General features: G+C 42.1%; 1 protein-coding gene across 1 annotated transcript; it reads left to right on the forward strand.

Annotated features, from left to right (window-relative positions):
• The first annotated feature begins 895 nt into the window (after nt 1–895).
• LOC310794990 (uncharacterized protein) lies at nt 896–9147 on the forward strand. The gene is made up of 9 exons (XM_083657014.1): nt 896–1013; nt 1625–1891; nt 2514–2768; nt 2904–3152; nt 3637–3894; nt 5547–6143; nt 7324–7593; nt 7788–7871; nt 8034–9147. The coding sequence occupies exons 3-9, from the start codon at nt 2527–2529 to the stop codon at nt 8098–8100; spliced, it is 1767 nt and encodes a 588-aa protein (XP_083513140.1). The 5' UTR covers nt 896–1013; nt 1625–1891; nt 2514–2526; the 3' UTR covers nt 8101–9147.
• The last annotated feature ends 11304 nt before the right edge of the window (nt 9148–20451 follow it).

Raw genomic sequence — 20451 nt, forward strand, 5'->3', positions numbered from 1 at the left:
AATCGTTTGAATGAGTCCCATGAGCAGGGTGAGGGGCTTACAATACCACACATGCTCAGACTAAGAGGGAAGAAACAAGTTCAAAAGAAAGAACAGCAAAGAAATCACTACAATTCAAAACAAACCAGCAGCAGACACCTGCAGGGAGAATTACCTTCACCTGTCCCTGCTCAGAGACTCACACACATGACCTGCACAATGCGATTTGATTGGTTAAAGAAAACTTTTACCCCCCTCCATTTGATTGGACCTTCACACAGACACACACGCACACACACACACACACACACAGACACACACACACACACACACACACATGGAAAATGTAACCCCTATGTCTCACCCTCCCCTTTCTGGGTGGGGGTGAGCCAATCTCACTAGACAATACGAGGATATTTATTCTTGATTGATGCATTGTATTTATACTTAAAGCTGATTAATATGTATTACTTTCTCTTGTCTGATTTCTCCAGACTGTTTAAGAGATACAGTGTCTGTCCATGTTGTTTTGTTCTCTATATGATGCAGAAATCAAATCATGGCATAATTATTCATTCTCACTGTTGCAGTTTCTATTATCAGAGCGGCAAACACTCAGAACAAGTCAAGTTCTTGGTGAATCTCTTCTGTGGAGCAGCAGAGAGGGAACAACAGACAGGAGAGAAGATACTGGAGCTGTTATCATCAGTGTGCAGTTACAACACATTCCCTCTCAATCACATTAATTATGATCATGAAAAGAAGCATCAGTGTGATTTCCTCCTGGACCTGTACTCCCATGTGAAGGACTATGAGACTCAAACAGGCAGGAGTGTCCTTCCAGCATTACAGTCAGTTTACCAGTCAGCTCCTGCAGTCTGGACCATCAACCTCTCAGAGAGAAAGGCCTCCCTCCTCCTGGAAGTGCTGAAACTCCAATCAGAAAAGAAACCAGTGGAGCTGACAAGCTGGTCAGATGAAGAGAGTGAAGTGTGGAGTTTCCTACAGTGTCTGCCTCACATCTCACAACTCAGGTACATCAGATACAAATATAAACAATACTCGGTACATAAGAACATGTTGCTAACCGCTCAGTTTGTGAATGAAAAAGCAGCATATAAACAGTAAATGCTTCATAATAGAGGAATAACATTCCTCAGCTCAGTAATGTTTCAGAAACATATTTATTTAATATAGATCTTTTATGTGACATCATGACAGCTGATACAGATATTGTGCTGAATTTGCCGTACTTGATGTGTTTGCTCTCAATTGTAACTTTTGATCTATAACATAAACTATAACACTGCTCAGTTCAATGATGTTCATCATGTCTTCATTTATAATTAGTCGTTTATGTTTTCTTGTGTTCAGACATAGGTTTATAGATGTTTTTTATTTCCCTTGACAGTTTCGACGAGTCACTCTCATCTTCTTCAGAAGCAGTCGCACTGACAGCTGAAAAGCAACTGGTTGACACGTCATACCCAGCTGTCAGTGCAACTGCTTCTGAAGAAGACCAGAGTGACTCGTCGAAACTGTCAAGGTAAATAAAACACATCTATAAACCTATGTCTGAACACAAGAAAACATAAACGTATAACACTGCTCATTTGACATTTCATTCCATAATGTCTTGTTGTAGCTGTGATGATCCAGGGTTCTTCCAGGATGTGTGTAAAACCATCTGTGTGAGGTCCAGAGAGAAGACCCAGCAGTTGGCCTCTCTCCTCCAGCTCCTGGGTTCCACCCTGGTGTTAACAGGAGAGTTACCCAGGAAAACCTGTCGGTCTGTGGGGAGAGTTCTGCGACTATGTGGCTCCAGTGTGGATGTCATCTTCACACCCAGCAAGATCTCTCTCAAAGGAGCCTCACTGCTTTTTAGACACACATCACAAATACACAGTCTCAGGTATGCTGCATTTATGTTGTGTTATTATTACTCCTAACAATGTCTGTCCAGTGTCCAAATGATACCTATTAGAGGTGTATCATTCCAGGATTCACTCTCTCTCACACACACTCTCTCTCTCTCTCTCTCTCTCTCTCTCACTCACTCACTCACTCACTCATTCATTCACTCTCTCTCTCACTCACTCACTCACTCAGTCACTCACTCACTCTCTCATTCTCTCACTCACTCACTCACTCATTCTCTCACTCACTCACTCTCTCACTCACTCACTCACTCACTCACTCACTCATTCTCTCACTCACTCACTCTCTCACTCACTCACTCACTCACTCACTCACTCATTCTCTCACTCACTCACTCTCTCACTCACTCACTCACTCACTCACTCATTTACTCTCTCATTCTCTCACTCACTAACTCTCTCATTCACTCACTCACTCACTCACTCTCATTCTCTCACTCACTCATTCTCTCACTCACTCACTCACTCACTCTCTCACTCACTCACTCTGTCTCTCACTCACTCACTCACTCACTCATTCACTCACTCACTCACTCACTCACTCACTCACTCACTCACTCACTCTCTCTCTCACTCTCTCCCCTCTTTGATTTGCAGACTGTCTGCAGACATGGCATTGCTACTGTTTCGAGTGGTAAGAACACAGACAGTGGTCTGTCCAGTGGTCATTGAAGAGCTGTCCCTTGTCCTAAAGAGGAGCCAGCTCTCAGACAGAGTATTGTTGAGGGTTGTCAGTAGTGTGGCGTCTCTACTGAGATACTGGACAGTCAGATGTTTGGACCTGACTGAGTTCTCCATCCACGCCCACTTTCTCATGACATTGCTACTTCACCATGATCCTCTTACCATCAAGTAAATCTCTTTGCTTATTTGCTGATTCATTAAAACATGCACTAAATCATATACTGTACCATATAAATCATTCATATTATGTTCACTAAATATGTCATTCATTTGTATTTGTCCTCTGATCTGTGACTTCCTCAGACTGTCTGCACAGAACTTTCAGCAGCTCCTTGTCTTCATACATGAGATTCAGGACAAGGACCTGACTCAGTCTTTCTTGAGGAAGGTTGGTGGAGACCTGACCTCCTGCTCTCTGGACTGGGAAGTCCTTCACTATTTGCTGCAGCAGCCGTCAACTCAGACCATCACTGTTGACTTGAGGAGGAACAGGATCTCAGAGAAGAGAATCAAGGATCTTCTTCCCTTTCTGGACAGGATTCTCTTTAAAAGGTGATACGACATTATTTAATAAGAAAGTTACTCGTGCACATCCAAAGGGAGGTGCAGGTCACAGCAAGATAAATCCAAGATACTATATAAAACACCAACTAGTCACGTTCATTCACAAAGTGGAGATCACAAACACCTTGATCTCCACTTTGTGAATGAACCTGATGAAGCACGTCTGCGAAACGCGCTGTTCTTAATAAATCAAGTCTTTTTGACAAGTTTGGTCATCATCTTTGGAGTGTGCGGTCTACATTATGGACTTGTTCCTGACTAGTTGGTGTTTTATATAACAACTTTATTTAACTTTTACTTTGTTTATTCTTCACTGTATAGAGAAATACATTTGATCCAATTTAATATTTTTTTAATTAGATTATTGTTATGCTTATCATCAGTAATAGAGTAAACAATTCCATGACTATTCAAACAAGCCCTTGTAATTGCAATGTAAATATCCAGCATGTTATGCTAAATATTATTTCAGGCCGAGTCCCAGCTTGGTGTTGTCTGCCATCAGAGAGATCTATAAAACACACACCAGTCACTGTGTACCCAGTTTACTGAGGTCATTAGATCATGTGATCAACCTGACCTGCAGACAGCTGGACACAGTGGACTGTGCTGCTCTGCTCTTCACCCTCCAACACAGTGATGGAGTCCAACTCAAACTGCTCTGGACCTCCTTACCACCAGGGGGGGTAGAGTCCATCCTGTTCACAATGGAGAAAGTCTCTCATCTCAGGTCAGATGTTAATACTCCTTTAGCAATAGAGTGCCACTACTGTATGAATTATAATAATTTTCAAAGGATCACTACCAATACACAGGATATAATATGACCCAAGGCAGTTTCACAGCAAACTCTGTAGGTGGGTCCACAGTGCAAAATGGTGCAGTTTTTTCACAATAACTTCTAAAATGGTTATATATATATATATATATATATATATATATATATATATATGTGTGTATTTATTTATTTATTTATTTATTTATTTATTTGTAGTGTTTCACAATAACGGCTGTAAAATGGTTACATGGTATGTTTTTTTTATGGAATAAAATGTTTGCATTTCAAAGTAAATCCCTTTGTTTAAAGGCAGGATTATGGTTTCAGTTCGGCCTAAATAACAAAAACGTTAAATATGAGTTATGGTTACTTGCACTTTGGATACGCTGGGATTGAACACGGCTCCCCGGTGTGAAAGAAAATAGTTTTTTCCTCCACCCACGACATCCTACGCGGCGCACCCTGGCTTATTTCAATATACATGTGACAATTTCTAACAATTTCAGAGCTGTTATTGTGAACTACAACATTTTGCTCTGTGGACAAATGTTGCTATTACACAATTTCCTGTGAGACTGATCTGGATGACCCATGATGCTATTTAGGTAGAAACCACCTATACCTGTGTGTCACCAGAGTTATCAGGTGGACACCTCCCATCACAGATGTTTATCATCTCCAGAGTGATCAACAGTAGCTTCTCCCAGAACCGCCTGCCTTCACATCAGCTGTCAATATGAAACAGAACTACAGTCACCTGACACATCAGCTGTCAATATGAAACAGAACTACAGTCACCTGACACACCAGCTGTCAATATGAAACAGAACTACAGTCACCTGACACATCAGCTGTCAATATGAAACTGAACTACAGTCACCTGACACATCAGCTGTCAATATGAAACTGAACTACAGTCACCTGACACATCAGCTGTCAATATGAAACAGAACTACAGTCACCTGACACATCAGCTGTCAATATGAAACAGAACTACAGTCACCTGACACATCAGCTGTCAATATGAAACAGAACTACAGTCACCTGACACATCAGCTGTCAATATGAAACTGAACTACAGTCACCTGACACATCAGCTGTCAATATGAAACTGAACTACAGTCACCTGACACATCAGCTGTCAATATGAAACTGAACTACAGTCACCTGACACATCAGCTGTCAATATGAAACTGAACTACAGTCACCTGACACATCAGCTGTCAATATGAAACAGAACTACAGTCACCTGACACATCAGCTGTCAATATGAAACAGAACTACAGTCACCTGACACATCAGCTGTCAATATGAAACTGAACTACAGTCACCTGACACATCAGCTGTCAATATGAAACAGAAGTCACCTGACACGATCCAGTACTTTGACCTAGTACACAACATTACTCAACAATTCCTAAACTCTAATATGTAGAATAATGGAATGGCTGACTCTGCAGGCTTGAAACATAAATATAGATTGAATACATCATTATGGTGTCTCTTTGCCTTGTTTAGTTGTTTACCTGCAGACTTTATTGATTGTTGACTGACATAACATGTATCATATTTCTGACTGCAATCTGCATCATTTCTCATACCAGGTTAGACAGGAATCTGCTGCTGAGGTTCCTCTACTGCTGCACCGCCTCTCAGGACCAGCAGGGGGCAGCAGCAGATCTGCTCAGGGCTCTGCAGCACACGTTGGATCTGTCCTGCTCCTCCTGTGTGGAGCTGCTAGAGCAGGAGCGAGTGGAGGCTACTCTGCATCTGACCACTGGAGACTGCAGGGCCATCTCCACTGTGCTACACAGCAGCCAGGACACACAGCTCAACATCTCCACTGTGCTACACAGCAGCCAGGACACACAGCTCAACATCTCCACTGTGCTACACAGCAGCCAGGACACACAGCTCAACATCTCCACTGTGCTACACAGCAGCCAGGACACACAGCTCAACATGTCCACTGTGCTACACAGCAGCCAGGACACACAGCTCAACATCTCCACTGTGCTACACAGCAGCCAGGACACACAGCTCAACATCTCCACTGTGCTACACAGCAGCCAGGACACACAGCTCAACATCTCCACTGTGCTACACAGCAGCCAGGACACACAGCTCAACCTACAAGACTGTGAGGTGGAGGACAGTGGACTGGACCTGCTGTTCCCTGTCCTGCACAGAGTCCACCTGAGGTGAGAGAGAGAGAGGAAACACAACATGGCATGTAACATGGCATAGATTTCATTTATAAAAAATAGCCTATTTTGTGGTCACATATAGGCTATTGGCAGCAGAGTCGCATATCTCCATATTTCATATAATGATGCTGGAAATAATATTAGGTTCAATCACATCATACAGGCCAAAAGCAACACAGTTGCAGCTGCAAAATGCAGAAGTAGCCTAGATATGAATAATCTGTGTTCAGGCGATCCCATATTAAATTGCTTAGATAGTATAGGCTATTCTGACATGTATGACCATGTCCAACCCAACGTCAGCCTCAGCTCCGTTGTGCACACGGCACCGTGCGCTTTGGAGACGTTTATGTAACCTTTTTACACCGGTTTAGTGATATTTCTCCACTCACCATTCAGCTGCAATCGATCGGCGGGGTCAAACGTATCTAGCCTACTTGAGAGCACAAAAATTAATATATCAAAACATATTCCAAAGTGGTACAGTAAGTAGGGTTTAATTTAAATGTAGCCTGCAACAAGTGCAAGGCTTCAGTCCTCGATTAATTCAACAGGAGCCATTTTTTTCTTTTTCTTTTCATTTGAATGCAATGTATTTTTCATATGGGGACCATATGAATGGTGACTCGCTGTTTCCAGATAGCTGATTGGTAAGCAGGTGGGTCTTTCATGGGTTTTGATCTTATCCTCTGAACTTAACCTGCTACAAAGCAGGTTAGCCGTAGAGCATAAGTTGCTATGCCGATCTATCTCGGTAAGAAGTTAACTAGCGTCGTGGTACGGCAAAACTAGGGTTAAACCTGAAGTTACCTCGCTAAGCCACTAATCTTGCTTGGTGGTACACCCCACTGCTCGTTGTTAAGCTGTCTTGCTATTTGCCAAACAAACAAAAGGTTTGTTGTGGTCCACCATGTTTCTTGCTTGTGTTTTGCCTTTGTGCTCTGGAAAGGCAGCATAAGAACACACATGAGTGAGGGGGTACTATTGACATGGCAGAACAGCTCAAGGGGTACATAAGACAAGAAAAGCTGTGAACCACTGACATAGAAAACAAAAAAGGTGAGGTGACCCAAGATGAGCCGGTACCATTAGGTTGAAAAGCAGCTATATTCCAGGTCGCTGCCTGTTTGAGCATCATAACGTTCTGCTCTCTGCTCTGTCTCTCCACCTTCAGCTGCAGCAAAGCCCTCCTCCTCCAGCTGCTGTCCCTGGTCTCTGTGGACAGTGAACGGGACACGGTGAGGCGAGCAGAGTCCCTCTGTGGAGCCCTGAATAGAGAGCTGGACCTCAGTGAGAGCAGACTGGACCAGAGGGCCTGTGAAGCTGTGGCTCTGATCCTGGAACGTTCTGAAGGACTGAGAGAGCTGGACCTCAGTCACTGTCAACTCACTGACCAGCTGCTACAGACGCTGATCCCACACCTGCACAAAGCACAAGTCCTGGAGTGAGTCAGTCCACTAGACTGGAGATACGTGTGTGTGTGTGTGTGTGTGTGTGTGTGTGTGTGTGTGTGTGTGTGTGTGTGTGTGTGTGTGTGTGTGTGTGTGTGTGTGTGTGAGTGAGTGTGTGTGTGTGAGATAATCTGATCATAATCTAATAATATCTTGTTTTGTTCTTTGTCTGTTATTGCTGTTATAGTCTGAGTCACAATAAGATCACTGATGCTCTGACTGACAGTTTACTCCAGCTGGTCTCCATCAACACCTCCATCCACACTGTGCGGTGAGCATCAATGCCCTCCTGTCTGTGTGCTTCATATAGGAACTCTTTTGTAATATCAGACCTGCAGAGAAATCATGTGTGAGTTTAGAGTAAACACTGTTACACAGCATTCTTCTGGCTGATGAAGTAACATTTACTCTCTCTGTTCTGCTTTCTTCTCAGAGTCTTCAGCAACGCCATCGTGGACAGAAGCCCCTTTCTGAAAGACAAACGCTTTGAAATGTGGTGAACCAATCAGCAGTAGTCTGTGGTCCACGCAAAGGAAGTGGAGAAACCTGCTGAAATGCTCTTAATATGTTTGCCTGCATCCAGACCTTTGAACCCGCCCACTGACTGCTATGAGTGTATTGTTTGGACACTAGGTGGCAGTGTCACTACTCACTTTTGTTATTCTGCCATGGTTCTCTATTGTTTTGGTACAACTTGGCGATCTGCATGGTGTACGATTCTGGGATGAATTGTGTAAGAAATCTGTAAATATTGTATAATAATCTGGTTAAAACATGCATGTATATATATATATATATATATATAGCATGTATTGGATACAAGTAAATCACTGTTACTGTAGTTTAACTTGATGGTACATTTCGACAGACTGATGTCAGACGTCTTGGATAATGCTACAGCTGACCACTGTGTTAAAGAGCAAGGTGCAGGTTGGAGACCCCAAAGCATTAATATGTGGAAAGGGGTATGTATAGCTGCGTCTAGACTCGTTTTTGTAAACTGCAGGGGGCACTGTTTGTTAAATGAAACTGTACACATGTGATGTCACAGGGATGCAAACTAGTCACTAGTTCTTTCCAAAATAGCAGGATTTCTGAGTGGTCTGCCGTGCTCGCATCACTCTTTGTTACGTAAAATGAGGGCTCATGTTGTTTGAACGGACTCATGCTTCATTACTAAGAAATTGTTACTATTAGAATTTTATTTGTATTAGAATTATTATTATTAGAAATTGTTATTGTTAAATTTGTTGTTAATAATTACCTTTTTTATACGTTTTAATATTCTGAGACGCCTTCTATACTTCTATGTTCTACTATTGTCTATATTTCTAGGCTATTTTTCTACGTTTTCTATGATCATTTAACTATTGTAGATACTGTTATTATAATTATTGGTATTTCTTTCCCAAGTACTATTCCTGATGTCTATTCACCCTGAGTGTAAGCTGGCAATCCATTGTTATTCTTTGATTCATGTATCGATTGAATGATTGTCACAACACTGATGAAGGCAACTTGCTGAAACGTGTACGTTGTTTACTCTGAGCCAGATCTATTACATTTATGAAAAGGATATTCAGAGTGCTGGCCTTTTTTTCTGTTTTAAAAAGACAATATATTATTATATATTAACATAGGAAACACAATGTTTTCTCAGCCTTGTGTTTACTTCATTTGAGCTTGAACAGAGGTGTGACCAAGTCAATGTTGCTCGAGTCCCAAGTCACTCAAGTCTTCTCTTTGTGCATCAAGTCAAGTCTCAAGCTCGAGAAGAAGAAGTGGAGGAGAGGAGGAATGGTGGGAACATGAGGAAAGGAAGGAGAGGAGGAGAAGAGAGGAAGAGGCTTAGCAGAACAAACGTCAATCTATCTGACTATAGAGCTGTCAGCCTGACGGAGAGGGAGAGAGAGGAGGGAGAGTGTGTGTGTGTGTGTGTGTGTGTGTGTGTGTGAGAGAGAGAGAGAGAGAGAGAGAGGGAGAGTGTGTGTGTGTGTGTGTGTGTGTGAGAGTGAGAGTGAGTGTGTGTGAGAGAGAGAGAGAGAGCTGTTGTTCAGATGAATATTCATGACCTTCTGAATGGTGAGAGTTCCCTGCACTGTGTGTGTGTGTGTGTGTGTGTGTGTGTGTGTGTGTGTGTGTGTGTGTGTGTGTGTGAGAGAGAGAGAGAGAGTGTGTATGTTTATTCATATAAATCATCTCATGTTTATTCATGATGGATTATGTAAAATAGTAAGTAGGCGTATTCACACACACACACACACACACACACACACACTGGTCTTGCTGGTCAACCATTATGCGTGTGTGTGTGTGTGTGTGTGTGTGTGTGTGTGTGTGTGTGTGTGTGTGTGTGTGTGTGTGTGTGTGTGTGTGTGTGTGTGTGTGTGTGTGTGCGTGCGTGCGTGTGTGTGTGTGCGTGGGTGTGTGTGTGTGTGTGTGTGTGTGTGTGTGTGTGTGTGTGTGTGTGTGACAGGTCTCTGGGGCTTAGTGGACTGAGGGTGAAGTCACTGGTGGCCAAATATAACATGAGACAGAGAGATGATCTTTATGCTTTGGCAATATTGTACTTCAGACATTCGTGCCAATAAAGTGAGTTTGAATTTGAGAGAGATCGCCAGACAGACAGAGAGAGAGAGACAGAGAGCGACAGGTAGATCAAGCAGCCAGACAGATCTATGGATTTATTAATTTGGACTCTATGAGCCAGTTGTGGATCCACGTGACAGGTGTTCAACCAACCTGTTTGGTCTGGACTCAGGACGCCTTGACATCACTTTTTAAAGGTCCTGTATCATGATTTTGGTCCTTAAAACAAGGTTATGAATTCTGTTGTTAAAACAACCTGAAATCCTGCCTGTGTGGGACTTCTCTATGTGCTCTGACTCTCCCCTCATTAACTATGCACTGTTTTTATGCCTCCGGCCCCGGCAATAGCCGGACTTTCACCATCTTCACTGCAAGAACATCAAGGACCACAGGGAAATAAGTCTGAGACTTTATTGTGCCATCCTGGTCCATTTTTAAAGCTGAGATGTATTTTGTATTATTGCTTTTTCTCTTGCAGAATCAAATCAAATCAAAGATCTCTCCACAGAGAAGCAATGGGAGGACAGTGCCATAACATGATGAGAGGTCCCAACTGTGCCAACATTGGTCTGATTGTTCTGTTCTTTTTGAGTTTGGCAGGGGTGAAATATGATATCAAATATAATATTGTTTTCATCTGAATTACTCTAGATCTGACACTTTTGCTCATGATGATTTAGTCTCTCCACAAACTGTCCCATTCAGATGATGTCAGGTTAATAGCAGATCTCGCTGCCATTGTATTGCAGTTGGGAGGAGAAAGGCAGAAGCCTGTAGAGGTTTGAGACTGTCCCTCTCCTGTGGTGGTACTGTAGCCTAATGCAGAAACATGCCATGCCCAACATTGTATTCTGGTGACTGGGTTGGTCCACTCCTCCAAACAGGTCGGTCTTTATTGTAAAAATAAGAAAGTGATCTGTTGTTTATAGGATCTGGAGGGAAATAAAGAGTGTGAACTGTGACTTCCATAAACGTCCTCCAATATAAACACAAATCAACTTAGTTACGCTTTGTTTCCCCTTAAAATAACCAGTTTAAAGAAACACATCAGCTTGATTTTATTCACATCAATTTTCCTGGAGAATTATGTCAACCTGGAGCTGCTAACCAGAATGAAGAGAAGACTTGAGACTCGACTTGGGTTCTGGTGACTTGGGACTTGACTCTTGACTATCTCGTTCACATGTCAAGCAAACTGGTCACATCCACAGGATCTCTTGAAGTTCTTACATCAAGACACAGAATGACCAGTTGGTGGCGATAGAGAGGCTAATGCCTCAGGGAGGACGATGCACCATTAAACAAGAAGAAAAGAAGAGTGGGAGGAGCATGAATTGGAGAAGAGCGAATTTGAAAATGAGGATAGAGGGGACTGCAAAATAAACACAAACATTTTTAAAGCGTTTCCAGTCAGAAAGTGAGTAAAACAAGGTCAGGTCCTTTTCTTGTTGGAATGAAAGCGGTAACCAGGACGAATGTAATTTTCAATAATCCACACGAGGTGGAAACGTTTTTAAAAGGAAAAGTTGGAGAGGTTAAGTCTGTCAAGATAACCAAGAGTGGGATTGTGATACTCACAAAAAGGGTTTTGAGATATATGTTATTTTCATGAAGGTCTTGTTTATTTCTGAAGATGCACTTTATTTATTTTGGGTCAAACTTGATATATTGGTCAAATAATACGTTGCACTTCTATGTTACACCAGTAGGCGGCAGCAGTGACTTTTCATGGCTACATCCGGGTCATAATCCACACGCTTTGGAGAAAGAAAGTCACCTTTGTCCTGTCTCCCGTCTTTTTACACCTTATTCAGGTTTGTTGTCACCAAACATGGTACAGAAAGCTAAAATAAGTAGTGCTTGTGAGAAGTATGAACGTATCTGTATGCTGCATGTTGGTAACTAACTGAAACTGCACCTTAAGACTAGTGATTTTCTTGTATTTGGTAATGGCGTTTTAGCCACATGCTAATCTGCATTCTTTATTCATTTTTGGTATCACTTTGGCTTCATTATGAATTGATTATACTGAGAACCACAATGTGTACAAGTTAACAGTTTACAGTTAACAGAAAGTCGTTTACAGTGTTAGAAGCTAAATGTAGCTCTGGTTAGCTGAACTCAGATCTTAGCTTCAGGAAGCTAGCCATTGATCATCGCGGTGCCACGACACCTAGCGCCACTCTAGGGTACTGACCAGGTTTTCATGGGCCATGTGTAAATGAGTTCACAGGTTATTGTAATTTGTCATGGGAATTTGTGTTGTTTTAATTGTGTTGATTGATCTCAAGTGCTAAAGTCTTTCTGTTACTGTCACGATATAATGGTTTATAAAATGGTATTAATGTTATTGGTATTATTATTGTCGAAAATATATTCTTTTATAAGAAAGCTTATTAGATTAAGACTATGCTGTATGGAAAAAGAGACATGCATATAGAAGTGAAAATGTTTTATTTTTGTAATTATACAAAACAGGATTTATTTTGAGAAACTTAAGAGAGTTTTGATACTTCAGTATTGTATACTAAAAACATGTGGTTTTCTTGAAGAGAAGAATATCTGGGTGTGACCAGTACACTTTTGAAAACATAACAACAGAAAAAAAAAGACAAAAGAAAGTATTGAGAAATAAATCATAATCCACACGCTTTGGAGAAAGAAAGTCACCGTTTGTCCCGTCTCCCGTCTTTTTACACCTTATGCAGGTCGTCACCAAACAAGGTTTGGATTATCATCTAATTTGTTAACGGTACCAAGCCTGGGACCCGTTACAGGATGCTAATCAGTGTTTGTATGGAAGAATGAGAGATTAGAAGTCCTGATATGTGAGTACAGTGCAGTGTTGAGTGCGTCCCACTTGGAAGAGAAGCGAGGAAGAAAGGAGTTGTAAGTGGTGTGCCACTTTGTGTAGCCGGTAGACGCTGAGTGTTATGAGGATGTGGAAGGTGGGTTTGAGGCGACGAGGATGAAAAGATTCGGAGAAGGTAAAAAAGGAGGCTATTATGTCTATATGTTTGTCTTTTAAAGGAGAAGTACCGGGAAGAGTGTACCTGGATTATGGGTTATGCCAGCAAAAGATGTGGTAGATGTGGAAAAGACAATTGCAGAATGTAATGCGCAAAGTATACCTGACACATCCTCCATGAGTGTCCGTGCAGCCAAGTGACGTCAAATCAGCAAACACTGGGCCCCATCTTCCCAAAAGCGCTAATCTAGCGTTTGCGCTCGTTTAACGCCGTGCGCAATGAAAAATGGGGGCGGGCACAAGCGCATGCCTGTTATAATTGTACTGGGCATAGGCGCGCCGCATGCCAAAGCAGGCGTTTCAGCGCTAAAATGTGGGGATAGATGGCATTATCCTATCGTATTACTTTCCGCTAAGAGCTTTGAAAAGGAGTCGGACCTCGTAGGCGCTAAAACACTCGCTGCGCTGGAGCGCACCATAATCTCCGCGCAGCGCAGAAACGTCATTACGCACTGACGTGCCACCCCAGGACATCAAATTCTGCTGCTAAAATTGGGTAACCAGCAGATTATTCGGTGAGGCAATCAACTATAATTCACTGAGAAACTTTTATCACATTGCAAGGAGGGGTTATGGTAAATGAATTGAGAAAACTTGTACTTTGTAGCCTACTTGCAATAGGCTATTCACCTTCACCTGCTATAACCCGGAGGGTCGTTGGCATCACAGCCGATCTGGCACAAGCCTCGGCACGAGTCGAGTTTTAATTGAGTCCACTGTAAATCCTTATCTCCGCCGTTTACCCGCTGCTAACACGTTTTTAACAGGTATATGATGTGATGGTGTCGTTATGAGATAGGGATAATATATACAGTCAATAGGCCTACACCTATCCAAATTACGCATGGGGAGAAGTACAGCATGCCCCACGCAAACTGTATTACAGGGACTGCGAGACGAGAATCTGGTTTAATGGATGTAATGCCCAGGCATTGCCAGGCCACACCTGTGAATAATTCTGGTGGTTAACACTGCCCAAATCCCGATTTGCGCCGTACATAAATGATTTGGCACGCCTCGAATCTGCGTTTGCGCCCGTTGTTGTGACGGGTTATGCTTCCCCGCACCACCATGCATCGCCACCATATTTGGGGGCTGTTTTAACTTAAAAACAGGGGGGTCACGTCTACCCAAACAATTATATAATTTTTAAACAGTTATGTTTCTGTATAAATCATTACAATATGTTCCTGTGAGGTGGGGATGCGTTTTGCTGCTGTCTGGCGGGGCTTCAAAACTCGGCATAACACCTGGACAGCGGACTGCAATCTTCCCTGCTTTAAGGCACGCGCAAACAGGTGCGCAAGCATGATGTGTGTAGTTCTTCATAGATCTACTAGCCTCTTAATTTTGCTCTAAGTGCACCAGATTCATGCATTTTACTTTAATATGTACAAAAAATATGTACAAAATATGTACAAAAATCCCCAATCGGGGTTCACTTTTGACTGTGATGGTGCGCCCCCTGGTTGGAAAGCCTAGAAATGCTGCTCTGGCTCACTAGGCTATTTTCCACTGTCACAGCTGGGATGAAGTTTATCTTCCAACCTCTTCATTTCTCCCTCTCTTGACAAACTTCCTCATATAAAAGCAGTCACGTTTATTTGAGAGTCGTGTCTTTCTCTCTCTCTGCCACCAGGGGGAGGAAGATGTCTGTCATCTCAGCCAGAGAGTCGTGACTTTCTCTCTCTCTGCCACCAGGGGGGGCAAGATGCGCTGCTTGAAATATGGTCCTGCCGGGCGCCACTGTGGTGCGCAACAGGCTGTGAGGTATGTCGTCTCTTGTTCATCGGGCGTGTCAACCAATGTTAGCCAATGTTAGCCAATCAGCGCCAACGTGTATATAAAGCGGTCGTGAGGTCACTGACCACTAAAATCGAATCGGTTCATCCTTGAGTCCAAGTGGACTTTGAGCCAAATTTGAAGAAATTCCATCAAGGTTTCCAAAGAGCATGAAAATGGTGGTTGTGAGGTCACAGTGACCTTGAACTTTTCCCTTTGACCACTAAAATCTAATCAGTTCATCTTTGTGTCCAAGTGGGACGCCAGATTTGAAGCAATTTCATCAAAGTGTTCCTGAGATATCACGTTAACAAGAATCGGACGGACGGACGGACGGACGGACGGACAACCATAACGTGGAAGAAATGAAATTCCCCTATGGCAAGTAACCATGGGAAAGCTCTCTCTCTCTCTCTCTCTCTCTCTCTCTCTCTCTCTCTCTGTATCATCTTGTCTCACCCTCTGCGCCCACACACAGCCTGCTTACTCGCTTTAACACACACCTTCAAATTCTAAGATTATTGCATTTTCAAAGGTTTGTTTAGAATTTGCGCAAAATGTAAATAGAAACACGGCTTGTGATTTAGACGTTTCCCTGTCAGGCTGTGCTAATGAGAGTCCACCCCCCCCCCCCCCCCCCCACACACACACACACACACACACACACACACACACGCATAAACACACACACCCACACACACACACACGCATAAACACACACACACACACACACACACACACACACACACACACACACACACACACACACACACACACACACACACACACACACAGCGCTCATTAGCCATGTACAGGGTGTGTGTGTGCCAGAAGTCATTTGTTTGTCTTTAAGCAGCTAAACTCTCTTTCTCCTGCTCATAATACGATTAGCATCTCAAAACCACACAGAGCTTTTCAATCAAACCTCGCTCTCTCATGCATGCACACACACACACACACACACATACACATACACACACACACACACACACACACACACACGCACACACACACACACTCTCACCCGCTCCCAGGCCTCCTGTTGTGGAGCGTGCTATGATTACAGAGACGATCAAGTGAGAGAGAGAGAGAGACACACACACACACACACACACACACACACACACACACACACACACACAGACACACACTGTGTGTTTAGTTAACAGTAATGAGTCAAATAGCTGGTGCTGTGTGTTAGGGGTGGGGGAAAAAATCGATTGACTTAAGTATCGCAATTTTTAATGTCACGATTTTTTGAATCGATCTTTTATTCCAGAATCGATAATCGCATTTTTTCTCTGTTTATGTATGAAATGTTACCACTTTCATCCAGCACATTAGAACGCTTCCCTCTGCTCCGTGGCTCATACAGCCAATCATGTACCTTGTTAGTACAAGTGACACGGAAACAGCCAATCATTTAACAGACAAACTCCGAGTGTACCCGCCCCCACTCACACACAACTAATCATATCCCTTGATCCAGAGCCGAGAGTCCCAACATTTCCTGGATGCAGCACTGTCGAGTTGCAGCAAAATACACAGTTTCTGTTGTACTCTGAAAGGGTTTTTCATCCCTTGAATCAAATTGTACATTATCAGCTTTATTTTAGCATGCAAAAGTAGTGCGAGACCCATTCGTGGCTAATGATCGAGTCTCGCATTTTAGTCCTCCGCTGACGCCACTCGTTTGATCTCACCCGGCGTTACAAAGAATTTGATGTGGGCGAGTTTCAATTCGTGTTAACGTAACGTGTTAACATGTGTTCTATTAATAAGCCCCCGGGAAATTAACGTTAATGTTAAGACACCAATTTCACAAATACGGACGTCTGCAACGTTACTTTGCAGTGAATTGAGCTGCGGGGCACCCTTCTGTGAGCAGAGACAAAGTGTTGGAAAGGTTTTACTTGTACTTTGGCACAGGAATAACTCATTGTGTTATCTATTGAGCACACAGCTTATGACTTTATGTATTCTGCTTGGGCGGAGTCTTGATGGGTATATACAACTGATATGGAGAAATGTACCGCATTTTCAGCGAGGCAAGGCTTTTTCTCGCCCAACCAACGGCATTCGGTCCCCAGCGCGGTCGCCCTCCAGCCCTACATAAGCCTATGACTATTTGTAGTTAAGCAAGTCAACAGCAAAACCCAGGCTTTTCCACACCTCTGATTCACCTAACGTTAACCCTACAACCCTGAAATACACGTTACCAAACATTCTTTTAGAAGGCTGGCAATGCTAGGCTGTCAACAAAGTAAAACGTCACCATGTCTGTAAATAATGCTTGCAGTTGCACTCAGAGCATGTATGTGTGTGTGTGACAAATTAGACCTACCTGTGTGCCTTGAAAATAAGGTGGTTCAAAATAAAGTGGCTAAATGCAACCTTTTTCTTCTCATGTTTTTTTATTAATAAAAACAGGTAATTAAAATGATCAATAATTATCGATATAGACTGATATGAAAGATGTTATATCAATATACTTTTTAACTATATCGCCCAGCCCTACTCATGATATAATATAGTCTCTAGAAGTGTATGATTCAATTGTCCCATGTTCTAATCTAGTGTAAAAAAGCAAACAAACTGAAAAAAGAAAAGAAAAAAAGAAACAAAAATCGTAATATCGAATCGTAGAATCGCAATACTTAAGAATCGCAATATATATTGAATCGGCACCCAAGTATCGTGATAGTATCGAATCGGGAGATAAGTGAATCGACACAGCCCTACTGTGTGTACACATGTGATAGTGTGTGTGTGTGTGTGTGTGTGTGTGTGTGTGTGTGTGTGTGTGTGTTTGTATGTGTTCAGCTGTGTTAGTTAACATGATAATGAGCAGAAACCACATTATGGCTGAAGACTCAATCCGCTACAGTTGTAGCAATAATTAATAATTAATCATTATAATAATTGTTCGGATTTATATAGCACCTTTCTAGATAATCAAAGTGCTTCACATATCAAGGGAGGGAGGGGAGGGAACTCAACTCATCACCACCGATGTGCAGCACCCACCTGGGTGATGTGCAGCACCCACCTGGGTGATGTGTAGCACCCACCTGGGTGATGTGTAGCACCCACCTGGGTGATGTGTAGCACCCACTAGGGCTGCACGATATGAGGAAAAGCTGCGATGTGCGATAACACTGTTCAATATTGCGATGACGATATGACCTGCGATAAATAAATAAAAGCTATAAACAAAAATATTAATGGGTAGGGGTGCTCCGATCCGGCTAAGCCACGATCCGATCTGATTCGGATTCCTGGGGTCACGATCCGATTCCAGAATCGATTCTCGATTCAAACGATTCTCGATTCCAGAATCTAGAATCAATTCTCAATTATGTAGTTTTATATTGCAATAACACACAAAGGTAAATCTAAGACAAAAAATGACAAATGTATTAATGCTGAACTTCAAATTCAACTTCTGAAGTATTACAGTGAGGGCCTAAATTCATTTTGCAATATGACCCTCAAAGCCTGTGTTGAGGGTCATACGAACAAAAATGCACTCTTGAAGCAAAAAAAAAATCCCAAACCAACAAGTTAATTATTTACATTTTTACTTCAATGTAGAACAGTCATTTCTTACACATGAGATTACTTTTAGCCTTTTAGTCATAACGATTATTGAAAGATATTCCATATTCCAGACTGAAATGTTATAACAGAAGTAGAGTATTGGCCAGAATGACATGAACATTTGGACACTTATTATACTATAATATATAGTATGCAACATGCAAGATACTTACCGATATCTTGCATGTTGCGTTCAGGTGCACTGTAAAAAAAAAAAAAAAAAAAAAATTGCGATAACACGTGACTTTTGCGATGTGTTTATCGCGCATTTTCATATCGCGATGACGATGAAAATACGATAAATCGTGCAGCCCTAGCACCCACCTGGGTGATGCACGGCAGCCAGTTTGCGCCAGAACGCTCACCACACATCAGCTCTCCGGGTGGAGAGTTGAGGACAATAACCTGATGCTGCCAGTCGGTTTGTTTTCACATGACCATCTGGGTCACCTGGCAGGTGATTGGATGAGCCGTCTGTCTATCACGTCTATCAGGCTCGCTCTCGCCGGCGTCACACCAAAGCCCGCCCCTAGCTGCCAACAGAGGATGCTGATTGGTCAGAACCAGTGGTGGTTCAGATTCAAACCAATAGATTGGAGCGTGGCAAGGAGGATATGTCATGTGATGGTGATCTCATATGATCTCATGCGAATTCAGCTGCCTCACAAGGTTACTGAAATAACCCAGGCAGCAGAATAAAATGTAACAGACATTTTAAACAATCACCGTCGAGTCACCCTCTCTCTATGCTATGATTGTTATACTGTATGTCGTACATGTATTATTTTCTATCTATTGCTGTCATTATGAAAGTATATAGAGTGGAGCACACCCAAAAAGTTTGAAGACTTGCAGACTAATGAAAACTCAAAGTAACATCAAGAAAAGAAGTCGCACACTCAAAATCTCCTCTGCTGTGTTTTAATGGTTACACCAACATGTTGGTGCAGTACAACATAAGGAGGCGTGACCATTTTTATAGGGCACACCTTCTCCAATCAGTTGCAGGTGAGACAATTACAAAAAAGGGTTAAAACATATATAAATACATTAAGGTACAGATTTTCATTTCCAACAAACAATCCAATGATCTGTTTTAGGAAAAAGCATTTTACAATTACAATACACAATCATTAATATTTTTTTAAATGTGATGCCAAACAAGGCATCTATTTAGGCAACAAAGTTGGCCTAATTGTCTCAATTTACACAGCAATTCAATAATAATTCAAAGAAACGGCCTAAGGTCATAATCAACATTTAAACCATTAGGAGAACATGTATTCAGTTCATACATCCAGTATGCTTCTCTTCGTAACAGGTTCCGTTCTAGATCTCCTCCTCTCCTAGACAGAAATACTTTTTCAATCCCTGTATAGCGGAGTGATGAGATAGAGTGATTAGCTTCCATGAAATGGACTGCAATGGGAGAGGTTTCATCTTTACGTCTAATAGCACTGCGATGTTCTGCAATTCTTTGCTTAAGTTGACGTTTTGTTTGACCAACATACCCCTTTCCACAGGAGCAAACAAGTAAATATAAGTATACATACATATACAGGTGCAGCTCAATGAATTAGAATATTGTGGAAAAGTTACTTGTTCCCCATAATTCCTTTCAAAAAGTGAAACTTTCATAGATTATAGATTCATTACACACTAAGTAAATTATTTCAAGAATTTATTTGTTTAACCTTGCATAAGTTTGGCTTCCAGCTCATAAAACCCCCCAAGACAGTATTTCAACAAATTAAATATCACACACAAAAAACGATTTTCAAAATAGAAATGTCGATCTTCTGAAAAGTTATGTTCATGCCTGCACTCAATACTTGGTCGGGAATAATTTTGC

Source organism: Poromitra crassiceps (genome assembly GCF_964638095.1).
Source record: "Poromitra crassiceps genome assembly, chromosome: 20".
Classification (NCBI taxonomy): Eukaryota; Metazoa; Chordata; class Actinopteri; order Beryciformes; family Melamphaidae; genus Poromitra; species Poromitra crassiceps.